Source organism: Camponotus vicinus, unplaced genomic scaffold (assembly GCF_025532165.1).
Source record: "Camponotus vicinus isolate PSW18456_S1 unplaced genomic scaffold, iyCamVici1.0 SCAF_6, whole genome shotgun sequence".
NCBI lineage: Eukaryota > Metazoa > Arthropoda > Insecta > Hymenoptera > Formicidae > Camponotus > Camponotus vicinus.
Window position 1 is genome coordinate 14,232,186 of NW_028141978.1, and position 17,226 is coordinate 14,249,411.

Below are 17,226 nucleotides of genomic sequence, written 5' to 3' on the forward strand. Positions count from 1 at the left end.
AATTACTTACGCATTACTTCGAATTACTTCGAATTACTTCGCATTACTTCGAATTACTTCGAATTACTTCGAATTACTTTGCATTACTTCGAATTACTTCGCATTACGTTGTATTATTTTGCATTTTACCGCGCTTACGTCTGAAGCAGCATTGATAGCATAGGAATGGGGATGAGTGGGGGTCATTTTGGACGGTACACAGTGTCTGTATGCATGTGCGGCCGTTCAGAATCATCCCCACTCCCATACTGTCGATGTTAAACTTATAGAAAAGTTCAATCTACAAGATATTGTATCTCCTGATTATTTGAAGCAATTTCTCCTTTTTACTGGATATGACAATATCATATCAATAAGCAAAATAAACGAAGAAAGACTTTTGCCAAAGAAAAGTTAACTTTATTGTTAACTCCTGAAGAAAAAAAAGATTTTTTTGGTATATACACGACAAAAGAACAACATTTTGAAATTTTATTTGGGCATAAAGAATTATTAAATATATTAATTAAAAGTAGTAAAAAGTTTCTTGAATCTACTATTCTTGAAAAAACTCAAGAAAAAAATTTAGAATGTTTATGTGACGTTAGTACACAACATCAAACACTGGATGTTATGCGCGAGCGGTTCCCGGTGGACGTAAATAAATCCCTATTAATGGCCAGGGGCTATAGACAGGTTTTAGGGTCCGGTGCTGACATTTCGGGTCAGTACTGGGTGGTAAACCGGCCCAACCCACGTGGGTTGGGGTAAACCGGGAGTCCCCCACGACGGCAATCAGACCTCCCTCGGGTCTGATTGCTAAGTGCGCAAAGCATTTCCTGTCTCTAAAAAAAAAAAAAAAAGTACACAACATCAAAGCATGTCTAATAAACGTAAATGCTTAAATAAAGATAGAAATATAAAACGTAATAAAAATAATTTTGATGATACAATTAATACATTTAAAAACAAATCTTATTTAACTGAAGACGATAAATCTAAAGCTGTTAATCATATTAAAAACGTAGTTTCAAATTATATTATTAAATTCCTACAAAGCATCGATTATGATGAAGCTAAAAAATCACAAATTCTTTCTAACTTAGATAATATTAGCATAGAAATAAAAAATCAAACTGCTTATGTAAATTGCACAGAGTGCAATTTTATTTCTAAAACATTTACACAAATTGAAAATAATAAATATAAATGGGTTCTTTCAAATTTTAATAAGCATTTTAAAACGCATTTTAAAAATAAAAAAATCTCAAAATATGGTAAAAAATTCTAATATTTTAAATTTTCTTCAAGTAAATCCAAAATATAATGTAATAGAAAAAAATATTAATGAACAACCTGATGAATGTAATAACAATGTTGTCATAATTCCGTATGATAATATACTCGACACTCAAGAAAATACATGTATGGAAGCTGAAAAATTATCAAGTGTCTCATTATGTTCTTCATCAAGAGTTGATGATTCGATTCAAAAAGAAATTAATTTTATTGAAAATGTATCACAAAGTTCTAATTTCATATGTACTCAACTTTATACGAATGATCAACTAACATCACATAATGCAAGTCTTTTCTTGGATTTTTCCTCGGATTTTTCTAAGAGTGAAATTACTAAGGAGGAAATCAAAATGACAACAGCAATTCTGATGAAATTATCCAGCTTCCACAAAAAATAACAAATTTTCCAAGCAGATTAGATCGAACAAAGACAAAAAGAAATCTTGTTTTAGATATAAATCAAACGAAAATCACAAACTTTGTTGAAATTTGTGAACGTATCAAACAGCAGCACATTTATTTTATTTATTTTAATTATTTTATTATAATTTATATTATAATTTTTATGTATTACATATTAAATTAAAATACCGATTTAATGTGAAAATACATGAATTATAACTGTAACACACTTATCAGTTTATTATTATTTCATCATCTTTAGTCAACATTCTATTTTATTAAAATCTCATCTCGTTTTCACTTACAATTAGTTATATTCGCTTATAATAGAATCAAATTTGTTTATATGTTAAACTTTGCTCTTGAACATTGTCATTTACTCTTTTACTTATGTACAAGTCGTGATCTTTATGTGACGTCAAGCTGACAATCTCTCTCAATTTCGCAATTATGTGTAATCTTCTTGGTGTAATCAGTCAAGATGTGTGATAACACATAGGTTTATGTCGTATAAATGTCGGATAGCGACCGAATCTTTCTTAGTGTTCTCGATACAATTCAAACAGGCATACACAATGGAATATTTGAGTTTCAATGCATCGACTAAGTCGCTTACTTTAAAAAAGCAAAATGTTCTTCCTAAACCGGCAGCAAATGAAGTACGAATCAAAGTCGTGTATTCCGGAGTCTGTGGGACGGATCTTCATATTTTGGAAGTAAAAAATATAAAATATTTGTAAAATATATAAATATAATATAAATATAAATATAAAATATAAATGTAATCGTAAAATGTAAAATATTTGTAATGTGATTTTCTGAAATATTGTATAATTGATATAGTAAAATATTCCATATAAATATATCATTATGTATTTTGTATTATACAGGGTGTCCCATTTAACTTGAGACATCGAAGTAACTCGAAATCATGACGGTTTCGGTGAGAATGTTTTAAACAAAAGTTGTATGGTTTTAAGAGGGCCGTAAGATGGTGTCATTGGTTTTACCTTGAAAAGTCATTTGAAGGTCACCTCCAACTTTTTAAATGGGACACCTTATATACTTTTGCATATTCTTATAGCTTGCCTCGAGAGCTTTCCAAAACACTATAATAAAGTATTTCTTTATTGAGTACTTTTCGAGTTATCAGACTTGAAATAATTTCTTAATTTTACATAAACCATAAAATATCTAGTAAAATATTCATTTTTCGATTATCTTACCTTAATACTTTTATGTACAAAATAATGAGAGGAATCAATTGGTGTAAAGAAAACACATAATTGTTTCGAACAAAAAAAATGTAATTTGCAATTAACAATTACATTTTTTTTCTTAAAAATAACTGTGTGTTTTCTTTACACCAATTGATTCCTCTCATTATTTTGTACATAAAAGTATTAAGGTAAGATAATCGAAAAATGAATATTTTACAAGATATTTTACAGTTTATGTAAAATTAAGAAATTATTTCAAGCCTCGTAACTCGGAAAGTACTTAATGAAAACTAGCTTAATTATAGTGTTTTGGAAAGCTCTCGAGGCAAGCTATAAGAATATGCAAAAGTATATAGGGTGTCCCATTTAAAAAGTTGGAGGTGACCTTCACGTGACCTTCTGGTGACTCTTCAAGGTCAAACAAATGGCACCATCTTATGTCCCCCTTGAAACCATACATTTGTTTAAAACATTCTCACCGAAACCGCCATGGTTTCGAGTTACTTCGATGTCTCAAGTTAAATGGGACACCCTGTATATATGTTTTTTATATAGAGAATATATAAATTATTAATATAAAAGTATTTTGCATAATTGTATTTTGCTTATAAAACACGGATTATTTATTACTTAAAAATATTTGAGACTTGGTATGAGACAAATATGAAATTTTGTGATATACACGATAACATAATTTTTTTTTAGGGTGACTTTCCGTGTAAGCAGACTGGACCCTTAACACTTGGGCATGAATTTGTAGGTACGATCGACGAGCTTGGATCGGGAGTGACTATATTTAAGGTTGGTCAACGGGTCGCTATCGATCCTAACAGCGGATGCAATAATTGCGATCACTGTCACAATGCAAATTATCATTTTTGTAAAGGCGGAGGTATAAATAATACGATAGGAATTTTTAGAAATGGAGGATGGGCTACGCACGCGCTTGTTCCGGAAACGCAGGTACAGTAATATGTATAAGGTCCCTCCAAAAAAATGTTTTATAATGATAGATTGCACGACCAATCCCTGAAATCGATTTTCATATATTTTTAATAAAATTTTTAATAAAAAGATTTTTAATAATAAGATTTTTAATAAGATTTTTAATAAAAATATCAAAGAAAAAACGCAGAGTGTCTCTTCTTTGGAAAAACATGGAAAATCTGAAATTTCTTTTATCGGAAAAATCAGAGAATTTTCATGGAATTTTATTGGAATTTGGGAAATTAAAAAAAATTCTTTTGATAATTTTCCCCTCATGTTGTAAGCAGCCAAATGAATTGAAAGAAATGTCTCTTTTCAACATTTGTTTTCTATTAAAAAAGAAATAACGTTTTTTCTTCATATGTACATCTACGATTTGTAGGTTCATTTGATCCCGAATGAGATTGAAATGCATCAAGCAGTGCTGACTGAGCCGTTGTCGTGTCTTGCTCACGGCTGGGATAAGCTTAATCCCGTAAATATAGGAGAGAAAGTTCTCGTAATAGGTGCTGGTATCATAGGTTTACTATGGGCCTGTCTATTTCATTTACATGGTCTCAGGAAGACTGTCACTATCAGTGAACTGCAACAAGAACGGAGGAAACTCGCCACCAGTCTTGGTAATATATTGAAAAATTATTTATACATTTGTAAAATATACTGGAGCATTATTTTATACATTATTTTGTGACATCAACCTGAATAATTTTTCCAAGATTTTTCTAATAAAATATGCGAATATATATAGGTCTAGATTACCAAGTTAAAAATCCAAACGAAATAAAAGAAAAGTTTAATGTAGCCGTGGACTGCAGCGGCTCTGCTCCAGCTATGGAAGCGGCTATTTCCTTATTAGATCATGGTGGTCGCATGTGTATATTCGGTGTCGCTAATCCGAAAGCGAAGCTATCAATTGAACCATTTCAGGTAAACCTATCACATATCTGCAAGAACTATATATTTTTAAAAAATTATAAATTAATTATTTTATACGTATTTTGGCAGGTTTATAAGAAAGAATTGACTATCCTAGGCGTGCTTGTGAATCCATATTCTTTTCTTAAAGGATTAGCCTTAGTGCAGCCATTGTCTGAAAAATATCTTGATTTCAATAAGTTAGGAATTAAGGTATTTGCTTTATCCCAATATAAAGAAGCTCTGGATGCGTTAAAGAAGGGAAACATAAGCAAGGTTGTTTTCAAATTGTAAAACGAGATTTTTCTGTTGAAAAAAAATAAAGAATTATTTTTCTCTAAAGTTTTATTACTCATTTCATATACAAATTAGGCTGAATATTTAAATGCATCAATATTGAATAATAAACTGCAATGTCTTAGTGTACACGCAAATGAGTATCTGTATGAAACCTTATTGATATTAAAGCTATGATATATTTGACACTACGTATAAATTGCGTTACAACGTATATAAATACTACAGTTATTACAGATATTACGAGTATCATGTCGTCGAGATTCAAATACAAATTACGACATTAACAAGTATAAAATCGTATAAATTTGTAAAAGGTATAAAATCTTGCTAAGAGATTTTTTTATTGAAATTTTATCTTTCTATTTTTACTTATCGAGGGTTATATCGTATGATACGCCTGTTAAAAAAGATTCAAATTCAGATTATAAATGTATAAGCAAGCAAGAAATATGTGCTTGATAAAACACATTAAGTATTATCTTATTCATGTACGTACAAAGAGTAACATACATAAATACAAAGTTTTAGTTGCAATATGAATTACATTTTATCATGAACAAGGCACTAACGTCAACATTGTTTTCTTTGTTCATGATCATTCAAACTCTTTTATTAACAGGGTAGCTGCATAAATCTACTGTCAAGTTTTTCCTATATAATATTAACAAATTTATATTGTCGTTTTGCAATTATTAAAAACTATCTATAAGATAATAAGATAATATTATATTTTTTGTTTTTTTTTATAACGTCATTATTCTTTGTTCTTTGCCGTTGTTTATCAATTTGTAATAAGACCAAGAGTTGTTTGTCATGCTATCTGCATACAGCATTATATAATATCGTGTATCGTTATAAATGTTACATAATATGGTGTATCATTATAAATATGTATACTGAAATGTTATAATTTATATCTTGTCAACATTTTTGAATATTTTAAATATTAATCTCCATTTATAAATATGAAAATTATGTTCCAATAATTAAAATGTTAACAAGTAGCAAATCAGTATATGATAGATAGTTAAAAATCACATTACATTTATTATCGCATATTTTCTTCTATTCTACTAATCTACTCTCGATTTTATTTAATATCGTTTCGACTTCGATGTATGATTTGATAAAAATTGAGCAGCATAATTATGCACAATAAAAAAAAACAAAATCAAGTGTAAAGATTTAGAAAAAATGTATACATTATATAAGTGATATGGAAATTTCAATAAAAATTATACAACATACATATATGTAAATATATAAAAATAGATTTTAAAAGTATTATAAAAAATCGTAATGCATATAGAAGAAATAATAAAATTAAATTTTCCTTAACAATTGCACCATAGCAACACAAGTACCATAAATGTTCCAATGCGCGCGTTTTTTTTTTTTACCGATAATACAAATCGCTCCGTTCGTAAATAACAATATAAAAATAATCATATGATGAAATAGACAAGTTAGAGAAACATTAATTGAGGCCCTTATGCTAGGTTTTGGTCTTATAGCATTATTGCGATAATAACGCTAATGATTGTATAGAGCCATTTTAAAGAGTCGCATTTGTTTGCTGCTGCCCATTGAAGGCCTGGGTAGTTAATATTTGGTATGGGAAATTCTGTAAATAACAAATATATACATATACACATATATTATATATTATATATACATTATATATAACAAACTAATTGAGAATCTATAATAAAATAATGTAATTATTTTAAATTTCCATTATTTTAAAAAATATATGAAAAAACTTACCTTATTATAATTAATAAAACTAGAATTATCAAAGAATTCGAAATTGGAATAACGCCAGTTCCATAATGAGCTTGACCACAAGCTGGTGGGCAAACAGGGATAATGGTTTCTGCGCAAACAAACAAGGGAACAAATCTAACATGCTATCTACTAAAATAAATCAATTGCAAATAGCTAAGGAAAAAAGTAATAAATAAAAATTAGAAGACACAAATTTTGAAAGATTTAAAATGCACATTCATATATGCACATTAAATTTTATAACTCAAACAATACGATGGATGTTTAATTTTATAACTTGAACAATACGATGGATATTTAATTTTACCATGCACAAGTTAACAATATTAACAAGTCTAGATCCAATTCAATTAATCTTTCTCTTTCTCTCTTTTTCTTTCTCTGTTTTCTCTTGTGTTTTAACTAGATAAATTATCTACAGGTAACATACAATACATAGAAATATAGAGAAATGTTCTCTTTTGAAATTTTTCTTACCAAAAAGCTCAACTTGCGTCTCAGCACTGCCCAACTTATTGGCCGCCCGACATATGTATACTCCATATTGCCGTTTCTCTATAGTAATAACTCGAATCGTTGTATCGGTGTACTCGTCCGCCGTTGCAAAATGCGATATACTGTAATGCTGATTATTCGATAATTGTACATCGTCCTTGACCCAAGTAATAGCTGGCGGAGGATACGCTTCTACATGACACTCCAAATCCATATCATATTGCAAAGCTTGTCCGAGTCGTGGCCTCGGAGCTGTTATCACCGGCGCAAATTCAACCTCCACATTAATATTACGTCTAGCACCACGTCCAACGCCATTTTCAGCAACACAGTAATATGTCCCACGATCCTCTTTTCGTATGGCAGATATTTTTAATGTATTACCACTGTAATATTTCTTAAGTTTATATATACTTATCAAATAATTAATAAAATATAAAATTCCACTAATTATTCCATACCGATAAATGGATCCTCCAGTAGGCAAAATGGCGTTATTCTCCCTGCGCCATGATATTCTTGCCGGTGGAAAGCCACTGGCGTAGCATTCTAGCATAACAGGTTGTCCCTCACTAACTACTAAAGATTGAGTCGAATTGTCGCTAATTATCGGTGGTCTACGAACTTGTAATTCCACTTCTGCATTTAAAAGATTGTTCACAGATATTTGTATTCTGCACTGATAGTATCCAGCATCTGTTTCTTGTATATCTTTAATCTAAAATATCAAGTGTATCAATTAATACATGCAATACGAATATATATATCTGGAGTCAGGAGTATCTTGACCAAATCTTACTTGCAAGAGATAAGAAGCGGATGCCGTATCATGTCTAATGGCAAATCTACTGTCCCTAATAATCAATGCAGTGCCGGTAGAAAGTGCCACTTGCTCGTGCACACTATTCCTGTTGAGTTTTATCCACAAAACGGGATAATCCTCCGCATATTGAATGGAACAGCGTAATTCTACAGTCTCCCCGATATCCTTAATTTGTTCTTGCGATATGTAAGATATTGTCGGAGTACGTTGAGCCACAACTGGAAACAACAAACAGAAACTCGTACATCTGACTTGAAAAGCAATATTATTTATCAAATAGCGAGAGAAAACTTTTCCATTTCGAATGAATGTGATATGACAAATGTAAGATGCGACATATATTTCTCAACGCAAAGTTACATACACAAAGGCCCATATTCTGAATCTTCTTTTATAAGCATATAAGCTTTCTGATTGGCTATAGGCCACTTTTAGAGGCACTTTTATCGATAAAAGAGGATTCAGAAAAATATGGACCAAAGTACACATGCTTCACCTGATTTCATGTGTATGTTTACCTGTTTGCAAGAACGCGCATGTCAGAGCTAAAATGACAGAACGCATCGTGACACACCCAATACGACACTCTACTCGATCCGAACAACGTCCTCAGCTTTTTATCACGATCCAATTGTTGCTGTTGCTATTTCTGAACATGGGACTCCTCCATGCGACTTAACGAAGCGCGGGTCAAACTTTATTCACTCGACGATGGAACGCACGCGATTTTACTCGACGAGACAGATCAAACTATTCGAAACGATGTAATCGGAAAAGCAGAAGACTAATACGTCCTGACTCGACGAAGCATCAACGGGCGGGACAGGTGTGTGTTGACTGATCATCGAGCGTTGTAAATATGGCGTATGATACTACATGACTAGTCAAGTGCGAGATAAGTCTCGTTGATTTTATTTTGCTATAATTATAGCTCTAGTTAAATCGATTAGAAATTTTAATTTGCAATTATAAAATTAAAATTGATTAGTGTAGCATTCTGCGAATAGGCTCGATAAATTATTGACATGATTTGATTGCTTTCGCGATTGATTTGAATATTCGAATTATTCGAATGCTCGAATTCGCGAGAGCTAATAAGATTTAATTATTGAATAATGCGAAGAAAAATTTATTATATTTCTTTCAATAGAAATCTCTTATATTTGTAGAAGTTTTTTAATTTATAGATTAATTAATTTATAGATTAATTTATAGATTATTTATTAAAAAATTAGTTAATATACGAAGCATTTCGCATTATTACTTTACTGCTCGAGTGTCACCCAGCAAATGATAGCAAAATCATAATATGTAAACAGCACGCTATTGTTTACGTCGCCAAAGTCGAACATGATATATGTTATTGATAATTCCTTATATATACAGGGTGTCCTAGACCACCCGTACACCCCTTTTCTTTCAAAAACTAAGCATTTTAGAGAAAAACGTTTTCGACAAAAATTGTATGGTTTTGAGGGGAACATAAGATGGTGTCATTGGTTTGACCTTGGATGGCATCGTTAAGGTGAGGTCAAGGACACCTTTAATTTCTTAAATGGAACCACCTATTTTTTATTGCATATTCTTATAGCTTATGTCGAGAGCTTTCCAAAACACTATAATAAAGTATTTTTTCATCAAGTACTTTTCGAGTTATAAGGCTTGAAATAATTTCTTAATTTTACATAAACCATAAAATATCTAGTAAAATATTCATTTTTCGATTATCTTACCTTAATACTTTTATGTAAAATAATGAGAGGAATCGATTGGTGTAAAGAAAACACATAATTGTTTCGAAGAAAAAATATGCAATTTGCAATTAACAATTACATTTCTTTTTAAATAACTGTGTTTTCTTTACACCAATTGATTCCTCTCATTATTTTGTACATAAAAGTATTAAGGTAAGATAATCGAAAAATGAATATTTTACTAGATATTTTATGGTTTATGTAAAATTAAGAAATTATTTCAAGCCTTATAACTCGAAAAGTACTTGATGAAAAAATACTTTATTATAGTGTTTTGGAAAGCTCTCGACATAAGCTATAAGAATATGCAATAAAAAATAGGTGGTTCCATTTAAGAAATTAAAGGTGTCCTTGACTTCACCTTAACGATGCCATCCAAGGTTAAACCAATGACACCATCTTATGTTCCCCTCAAAACCATACAATTTTTGTTGAAAACGTTTTTCTCTAAAATGCTTAGTTTTTGAAAGAAAAGGGGTGTATGGGTGGTCTAGGACACCCTGTATATATACGCGAAATATTAAATTAAGTATTTTAAGTTATTGCTTTTTAATAAACAACGAGCGACGGCTAAAATCTTTTGCATGTTACTTAGGACAGTGACCTTGATAACATATGTCAAGGTGAAGCTCATCGGAGGTGAGTAATATCAACCTAATATCAACCTTTACCCTATATTTTTATTCGAATAAATATTTAATATCATAAATTGCATAATTATGAAAAAAGTTTTTTCTTGAATATAACTTTTAAAAAATATAATGAATAGAAAATCCAATTCTTACATATGAAATATCTAAATAAATATATTATAAAAAATATTTTATAATGTATTAATATTTCTATCAAATGTTAATATATCTATAAAATACTCATGTATCCCATATAAAAATATTTTATTTTATTTTATTATATAATTTTAAACGTTTGAAATTAAAATCTGGAATGTTTTATACGTTATATTATACGATAATTTAGAATGTGAATTAGTATGAAATGAAAGAAAAACGAGTAATATATCCATTTTGAAATTAATATAAATATGACAAATAATTTGTATAAATTATTTACTGCATATGTGTGCATACTATACGTTGTCTGATGCTTTTCCAGAATTCTTTTTCCTCTCATGTATATCTTTCGTTATTTATTCGTGATCGTTGTTTCCTCTCGTGGCACTTACTCACTCACGAAAACACGATTTAATTATGATTAATCGAATACATGGGACACTTTGCACGAGATTCTCAATCGTGAAATAATCATATGAAATTATATGCACTTTATTATATCATTAGAGAGTAACATGACCTTTATACGAGGTCGAAATCATTTGCTACTTGCTATAGCATGCGTTATTACTACCGATACACGTATACGCTATATAACATATGAATCAAAAGATTAAAATAATAAATGAAGTTATGATATAGCAATCTTTAATTGATAATTAATTTATGTTCACATTTTAAAACTTAAAATATTGTATGTTTGACTTTAAGTATTGTTAAATGAATAATTATTATTCATTTAACAATACTTAAAGTCAAACATAAGAATTGATAATCGAAGAACCATAATGAAAGTTGTTTCTATTCCTTTTGTTTCAATTTTTACTTGCAATAACGAATGATTGCTCTTCCATAAATAGAGTGAGCGCATATTGAGAGTATGTTTTGTCCATGTTCATGCAAAATCCTGTGAGAGAGATAGATATAGAATCTATGCAGAGACTCTAGATTTCACTTACACGAATGTGCACGAATGTATGTGTTTGCAGGTGTGTCTGTTAATATTCTTGCGTAGTGAAGAAATAAAAATAAAATGGGTGAATATACAGCAGAATTTTGCAATAATTTGTCAATAATATGAAAAATAATATGAAAAATAATATGAAATAATATGAAAAATTATTTTGACATATATTATTTAAAAAAAAATTAGTTTTTAGTATTTCTATAATATTTATATTACTATAGAAATACTAAAAAATAATGATTTTTAAAATTTTTCTAAATAATATATGTCAAAATAATTTTAATATTTAAATAAAGTAAAATTTATCATTATAATTTAATTATTATTATTTATAATATTAATATTATTAATATTAAAATAAAATTTATTATTATAATTTATATACATATATATATATATATATATATATATATAATATTTCTTATATTATCAATACATGTATATAATATTCATTATTATAATAATTAAAATTTCATTGTTATAATAATGAATATTATATATATATATAAATTATTATTAAAATTTCACTATTTATCTATAATATTTATTATTAATAAATATCATTTATATTCAAAATAGGATAATTAAAATTTAAATATGAGCGGGAGTTGCCTAAAAATAGCGGACCAATCAAAAGTGGTCCCCTGATTGCCAGTCTCTTATTAAAGGATCTCTACAGCCTAATTTTTCATTGCCATATGACAGTCGCCGCTGGAACGCCTAGAGCGTATATCTTATGGTCTAGCTATGCGGATCACGCGCTGATTGATCGATTTTTTTAAATTAATATCTCGACATTTTACACAGTTGTTTGTAAAATGATATAGGACTTCCTAGTTCAGTTTAATAAGATCTACTTGTATATTTTCGGTAAGACACCTTATACATTAAATATCCTATATATATAATTTATCATCAATCTCTTATTTTCAGATTTAAAAATAAAATCAAATGAAAAGAGAAATGAATTAAATATGAAATATGAAATAACAGAGAAATCTATTTATATAAAAATAAGGAATAACACATTCTCTCATCAATCGGTGCTTGTTAACGAGATGTTGGATATAGTTTCCTCTTTTATGAACTTGGAAAAATTATTATCGTATATTGGTATTGGAAGCATCTGTATTATGATGACCATAACTGTTATTAACACCATGATAAACTGAAAAAAAAATGTAGATTAAATTATCTTGCAGACAATGAATTTATAATAAAGATTATAAATTAATTGCATGTAAAACTATTTCATAAAAAAAAAGACAGAGACGGAAAAAAAGAATAACATTTCTGTGTGATTAATTTATAAAATATAAATTTTCATTACATAATTGAATATAATAATAAACATGTAAAATGCGATAAAAAAAGTATATAAATAATAATTTGTAACATAATAATTTATAGTATGATAAAATAATATAATTATTGATAATAATTTATAGTTTGATAAAGTATACAAGAGATTAATATAATTATATAGAGAAACTAACTTTTCGCAGAAGATCACTGCCAAAATAGAAGCAACCCAATCCAGTGAATTTTAGTGGATGGTATATCATATACAATGTAAACTGATAAATCTGTACGAACAGAATTCTTATGCACATATACACATATACAGAATTATTATTATTTAAGTAATATATGTAAAATATTTTTTTGTATTATAAAAATTTTATTTTACTTCGTCACGAATATCAGCATATCGGAGAAAATTTGTTAGTTGATGAATAATTCTTTCCATTTCATTAGCCTATAAGAAATAATCAATATTTTATTAATAATAATAATCAATTATATATGTAATTATTAATATGTAAACATATATACAGGGTGTCCCATTTTAAGCGTCCACCCCAAATATCTCTCTCATTTTTGATTTTAGAGAAAAATGGTTCAGACATGTTTTGTATGGTTTCGAGGGGGCCATAAGATGGTACCATTGATTTGACCTTGAAGAGTCATTTGAAGGTCACGTGAAGGTTACCTCAATTTTTTTAAATGGCACCCCCTATTTTTTATTACATATTCTCATAGCTGACCTCGAGAGCTTTCCAAAACACTATAATGAAGTACATTTTCGTTAAGTACTTTTTGAGTTATGAGGCTTGAAATAATTTCTTAATTTTACATAAACCGTAAAATATCTTGTAAAATATTCATTTTTCGATTATCTTACCTTAATACTTTTATGTACAAAATAATGAGAGGAATCAATTGGTGTAAAGAAAACACATAGTTGTTTTTAAGAAAAAATATGGAATTGTTAATTGCAAATTACATATTTTTTCTTCAAAACAACTATGTGTTTTCTTTACACCAATTGATTCCTCTCATTATTTTGTACGTAAAAGTATTAAGGTAAGATAATCGAAAAATGAATATTTTACAAGATATTTTACGGTTTATGTAAAATTAAGAAATTATTTCAAGCCTCATAACTCAAAAAGTACTTAACAAAAAGGTACTTAATTATAGTGTTTTGGAAAGCTCTCGAGATAAGCTACAAGAATATGCAATGAAAAATAGTAGGTTCCATTTAAGAAATTGAAGGTGACCTTTATGTGACTTTCAAATGACTATCCAAGGTCAAATTTTTGCCACCATCTTCTGTCCCCCTCGAAGTCAAGCAACTTTTATTTGAAACATTTTGTTATATATTCAAAAATAAAAAAGTTATTGGGGTGGGTAACTTAAAATGGCTCACCCTGTATATATACATATATATATATATATATTTATAGGGCGGTTCACATAACTGTTAACATTTTAACACTTTCAAGAACTATGAGATCAATTTTAATGGGTTTAATGGTCTTCAATTTTATAAATCACTGAACCTTTAAATCTACACATATGTTAAGATCTTCTTCCAAACAGAAAGCGCAACTTTAAAATTTCCAACGAATATAAAATAAATATTTTTCGTAATCTGTGTCTGAAAACAAACATTTTTATGAGTTATGTGAATCACTTTGTATTAAAAATTTACCTTAGCGCTGACATGTTCGCAAGCGTAATTTAAACAGAAGATCCTAATCCCATATAAGAATATCCATATTTGGATATTAAGCCAATATAATAGTGGTAATTTTGAGAGAAATTTCATTTGTCCAAGTAGATAAAAAATTACACAATATTTTGTGAGAGATAACATATAAGTTATCATTTGCATAGTCATATGTATGCCAAATATTTCGTTTAATTCGCGAGAAATTCGACACAATTCCAAATGGAGATGCCTTCAAGAAAACAAGATTTATTAATGAGGAAACATAGAAAAAACATATGTAGATAAAGAAAAGAATTATTATGTGATATTTGAATAAATCGAATTTCCCCACCGATTTTCAAATGTTTAAAATCTAAGTTATTAATTTTATTAGTTTTATAGTCTCCAGAAATTACAGATATATTTGAAAAGATATGTGTATCGATTTACATTAATGTCCATAGTATATGTTTGTAATAGTTAGTACGTATGATATATCTATGAGTCAATGCAGCGTTTTTCCACGTGCATCGCAACCCATATTCCTGTTTTATTAGCAGACATTTCATGTGCTTGTTTACTTCGTCAAATCGGATACCAATATACCTGTGTTACATAAAATGTATTAAAATAAAAGCACTTATATATAGTCTAAAATATATCAAATATAAATTATTATGTCTACCTATTAAGAGAAAATTTTTATATAAATTTTCTATATTATTTTGATATTAAAAAAATTATAGAAATGATCTATGAGAAATAATTGCGATATATACATGAATAATAGCTATCTTAAAAACATTTTTATTTTGAAACATTATATTTTGTATTTGTGAAAACATTTTAAAAAATATTATATTTTTGTCATATAAAATATTTTATACTTTTCAGTATTATGCGCTCATACACACAGACACACACACATATATTCAGTTTGTAATGTATATATATATATATATATATATATATATATATATATATATTTATATTAAGCATTAATTATGTTTATTATTAAAATATAATAAAATAGATATATTTTGGAAATAATACTAACCATAGAAGAGTTACAAATAATATATCCATAAATGTGTTAACGTGGACATGGTGGTTTATGATATAAATAAAAATTAAGACGTATTGTTTTTCTAACTTTCCCCACCGTATCATATCATTCATATTGATTATATTTGTAGACACAAACCATCCAATTAACAACCGTTTTGCATATACGTGCAATTTGTGATATAACTCTGGAGTGCCTAATTTTTCTAACGTGTTGTCTACAGCAGCAAGTCTTTTTATAAATATCCAAAATCTCTAAACAATATTAAACGAGAACAATGTTAAGCAATATTTAGTATATATTTATTTTTCTATTTATAATGTACAATATATAACTTTGCATAAAAACTGTATCCATTTTACACAAAATATAATAATTTAATTATTTCCATTATTAATTTCAATATTGAGAATATGTATACACATGTGCGCGCGCGCGTGTGTGTGTGTGTGTGTGTGTGTGTACGTACTTTGTAATAATAAATATTCGTAATAACAGATATGATGATGATCAAATAGGAAACCAGTATAGCGATTATTTGAGAAGGTTTATAAAACCACTTTTCTGCTTTAAACTCGATTATTAGATAATAAAATAGACAAGGATAAATAATCCAAACTATCAGATTATAAAAAATATTTAAATAAATTTTCTTTGGCAAGTAAGCACCAAAACCGAGAAGCGAAGAAGTCAGCAGCAAAGGATATAAAGCTTCTTCTATAGTGGTCGCCATAATTACATTACTTCCGCGGTTTTTGAAACGAACTGACATCACAAGTTTGTACAAATTCATTTTAATCGGTCCACTTATTAAAACGATGGAATCAATTGTAAAGCAATTGTAATGATGGTATATTAATTGAATTGATGCATTAGCGCTATGCATTATTTAATACCTTTAATATCATATGCACAAGGAAGCCGATCGATTTTACTGAATTAATCAATATTAACGCCAATAATTAGCAAATGGCTTTTTTACTCCCGACTGCTGCCAACCTACGGTTGGCAAAAAGACGGAGGGAGTATGCGTTTCACCGAACTCGGATCGGTTTTGATCGCTATTCTCGATAACAGTAATATAGTTCGGTGTCATCTTTTGCACATCAGTTTTTTATTAACCAAGGATGGTTTAGAACATATAATTATCATTCTTTATTCTATTAATAAAAATCGGAAAAACATTATAATTTCGTCTATACGATCTCTCATTGGCTGCGAGCGGAACTAAGAAGCAAAAATGATTCACCAATAAGATTCGATCTAAGCATCCGTATAGGGAAATATAATAACTTGAGTTGGAGACATGTCGAAGTAGCGGGAATAATAATTGACATAACCCTATATGTCAAATTATTATTATTGTTGACAATTCTCATCAATAAATTGTTGTCAATAATAATAATTGTGTTATAATTGTGAAGTAGTGATTTAACAGAAAA

At 28.5% G+C, this 17,226-nt stretch overlaps 3 protein-coding genes across 3 annotated transcripts; 1 reads left to right on the forward strand and 2 right to left on the reverse strand.

The window, feature by feature from the left end:
- Window positions 1-2,211: 2,211 nt before the first annotated feature.
- On the forward strand, window positions 2,212-6,979 carry LOC145972747 (sorbitol dehydrogenase). The gene is made up of 5 exons (XM_083101636.1): window positions 2,212-2,396; window positions 3,606-3,863; window positions 4,270-4,507; window positions 4,636-4,814; window positions 4,893-6,979. Exons 1-5 carry the CDS (start codon window positions 2,256-2,258, stop codon window positions 5,094-5,096), a joined length of 1,020 nt encoding a protein of 339 aa, XP_082957762.1. The 5' UTR covers window positions 2,212-2,255; the 3' UTR covers window positions 5,097-6,979.
- Lac (septate junction protein lachesin) lies at window positions 5,130-9,062 on the reverse strand. Its single transcript, XM_083101637.1, has 6 exons — window positions 8,727-9,062; window positions 8,185-8,426; window positions 7,847-8,103; window positions 7,368-7,771; window positions 6,870-6,978; window positions 5,130-6,726 (listed from the first exon to the last, which is right to left on the reverse strand). The coding sequence occupies exons 1-6, from the start codon at window positions 8,770-8,772 to the stop codon at window positions 6,705-6,707; spliced, it is 1,080 nt and encodes a 359-aa protein (XP_082957763.1). The 5' UTR covers window positions 8,773-9,062; the 3' UTR covers window positions 5,130-6,704.
- A 3,694-nt stretch (window positions 9,063-12,756) lies between these two features.
- Window positions 12,757-16,880, reverse strand: LOC145973267 (uncharacterized). Its single transcript, XM_083102525.1, has 7 exons — window positions 16,788-16,880; window positions 15,923-16,038; window positions 15,169-15,324; window positions 14,860-14,968; window positions 13,411-13,479; window positions 13,217-13,306; window positions 12,757-12,888 (listed from the first exon to the last, which is right to left on the reverse strand). Exons 1-7 carry the CDS (start codon window positions 16,878-16,880, stop codon window positions 12,757-12,759), a joined length of 765 nt encoding a protein of 254 aa, XP_082958651.1.
- Between the last annotated feature and the right edge of the window lie 346 nt (window positions 16,881-17,226).

What these genes read in the sequence shown, in the direction of transcription:
- LOC145972747 (XM_083101636.1), top strand. Translation starts at nt 2,256, where the DNA reads ATGGAATATTTGAGTTTCAATGCATCGACTAAGTCGCTTACTTTAAAA. An exon ending in CGGATCTTCATATTTTGGAA is followed by an intron (nt 2,397 to 3,605) that starts GTAAAAAATATA and finishes ATTTTTTTTTAG; the next exon opens with GGTGACTTTCCGTGTAAGCA. An exon ending in GAAACTCGCCACCAGTCTTG is followed by an intron (nt 4,508 to 4,635) that starts GTAATATATTGA and finishes GAATATATATAG; the next exon opens with GTCTAGATTACCAAGTTAAA.
- LOC145973267 (XM_083102525.1), bottom strand. Translation starts at nt 16,880, where the DNA reads ATGACACCGAACTATATTACTGTTATCGAGAATAGCGATCAAAACCGA. An exon ending in CCTCCGTCTTTTTGCCAACC is followed by an intron (nt 16,039 to 16,787) that starts GTAGGTTGGCAG and finishes AATATTGTTTAG; the next exon opens with AGATTTTGGATATTTATAAA. An exon ending in CATATACTATGGACATTAAT is followed by an intron (nt 14,969 to 15,168) that starts GTAAATCGATAC and finishes GTTTTCTTGAAG; the next exon opens with GCATCTCCATTTGGAATTGT.
- Lac (XM_083101637.1), bottom strand. Translation starts at nt 8,772, where the DNA reads ATGCGTTCTGTCATTTTAGCTCTGACATGCGCGTTCTTGCAAACAG. An exon ending in ATGCGCGTTCTTGCAAACAG is followed by an intron (nt 8,427 to 8,726) that starts GTAAACATACAC and finishes TGTTGTTTCCAG; the next exon opens with TTGTGGCTCAACGTACTCCG. An exon ending in ACTGGAGGATCCATTTATCG is followed by an intron (nt 7,772 to 7,846) that starts GTATGGAATAAT and finishes GAAATATTACAG; the next exon opens with TGGTAATACATTAAAAATAT.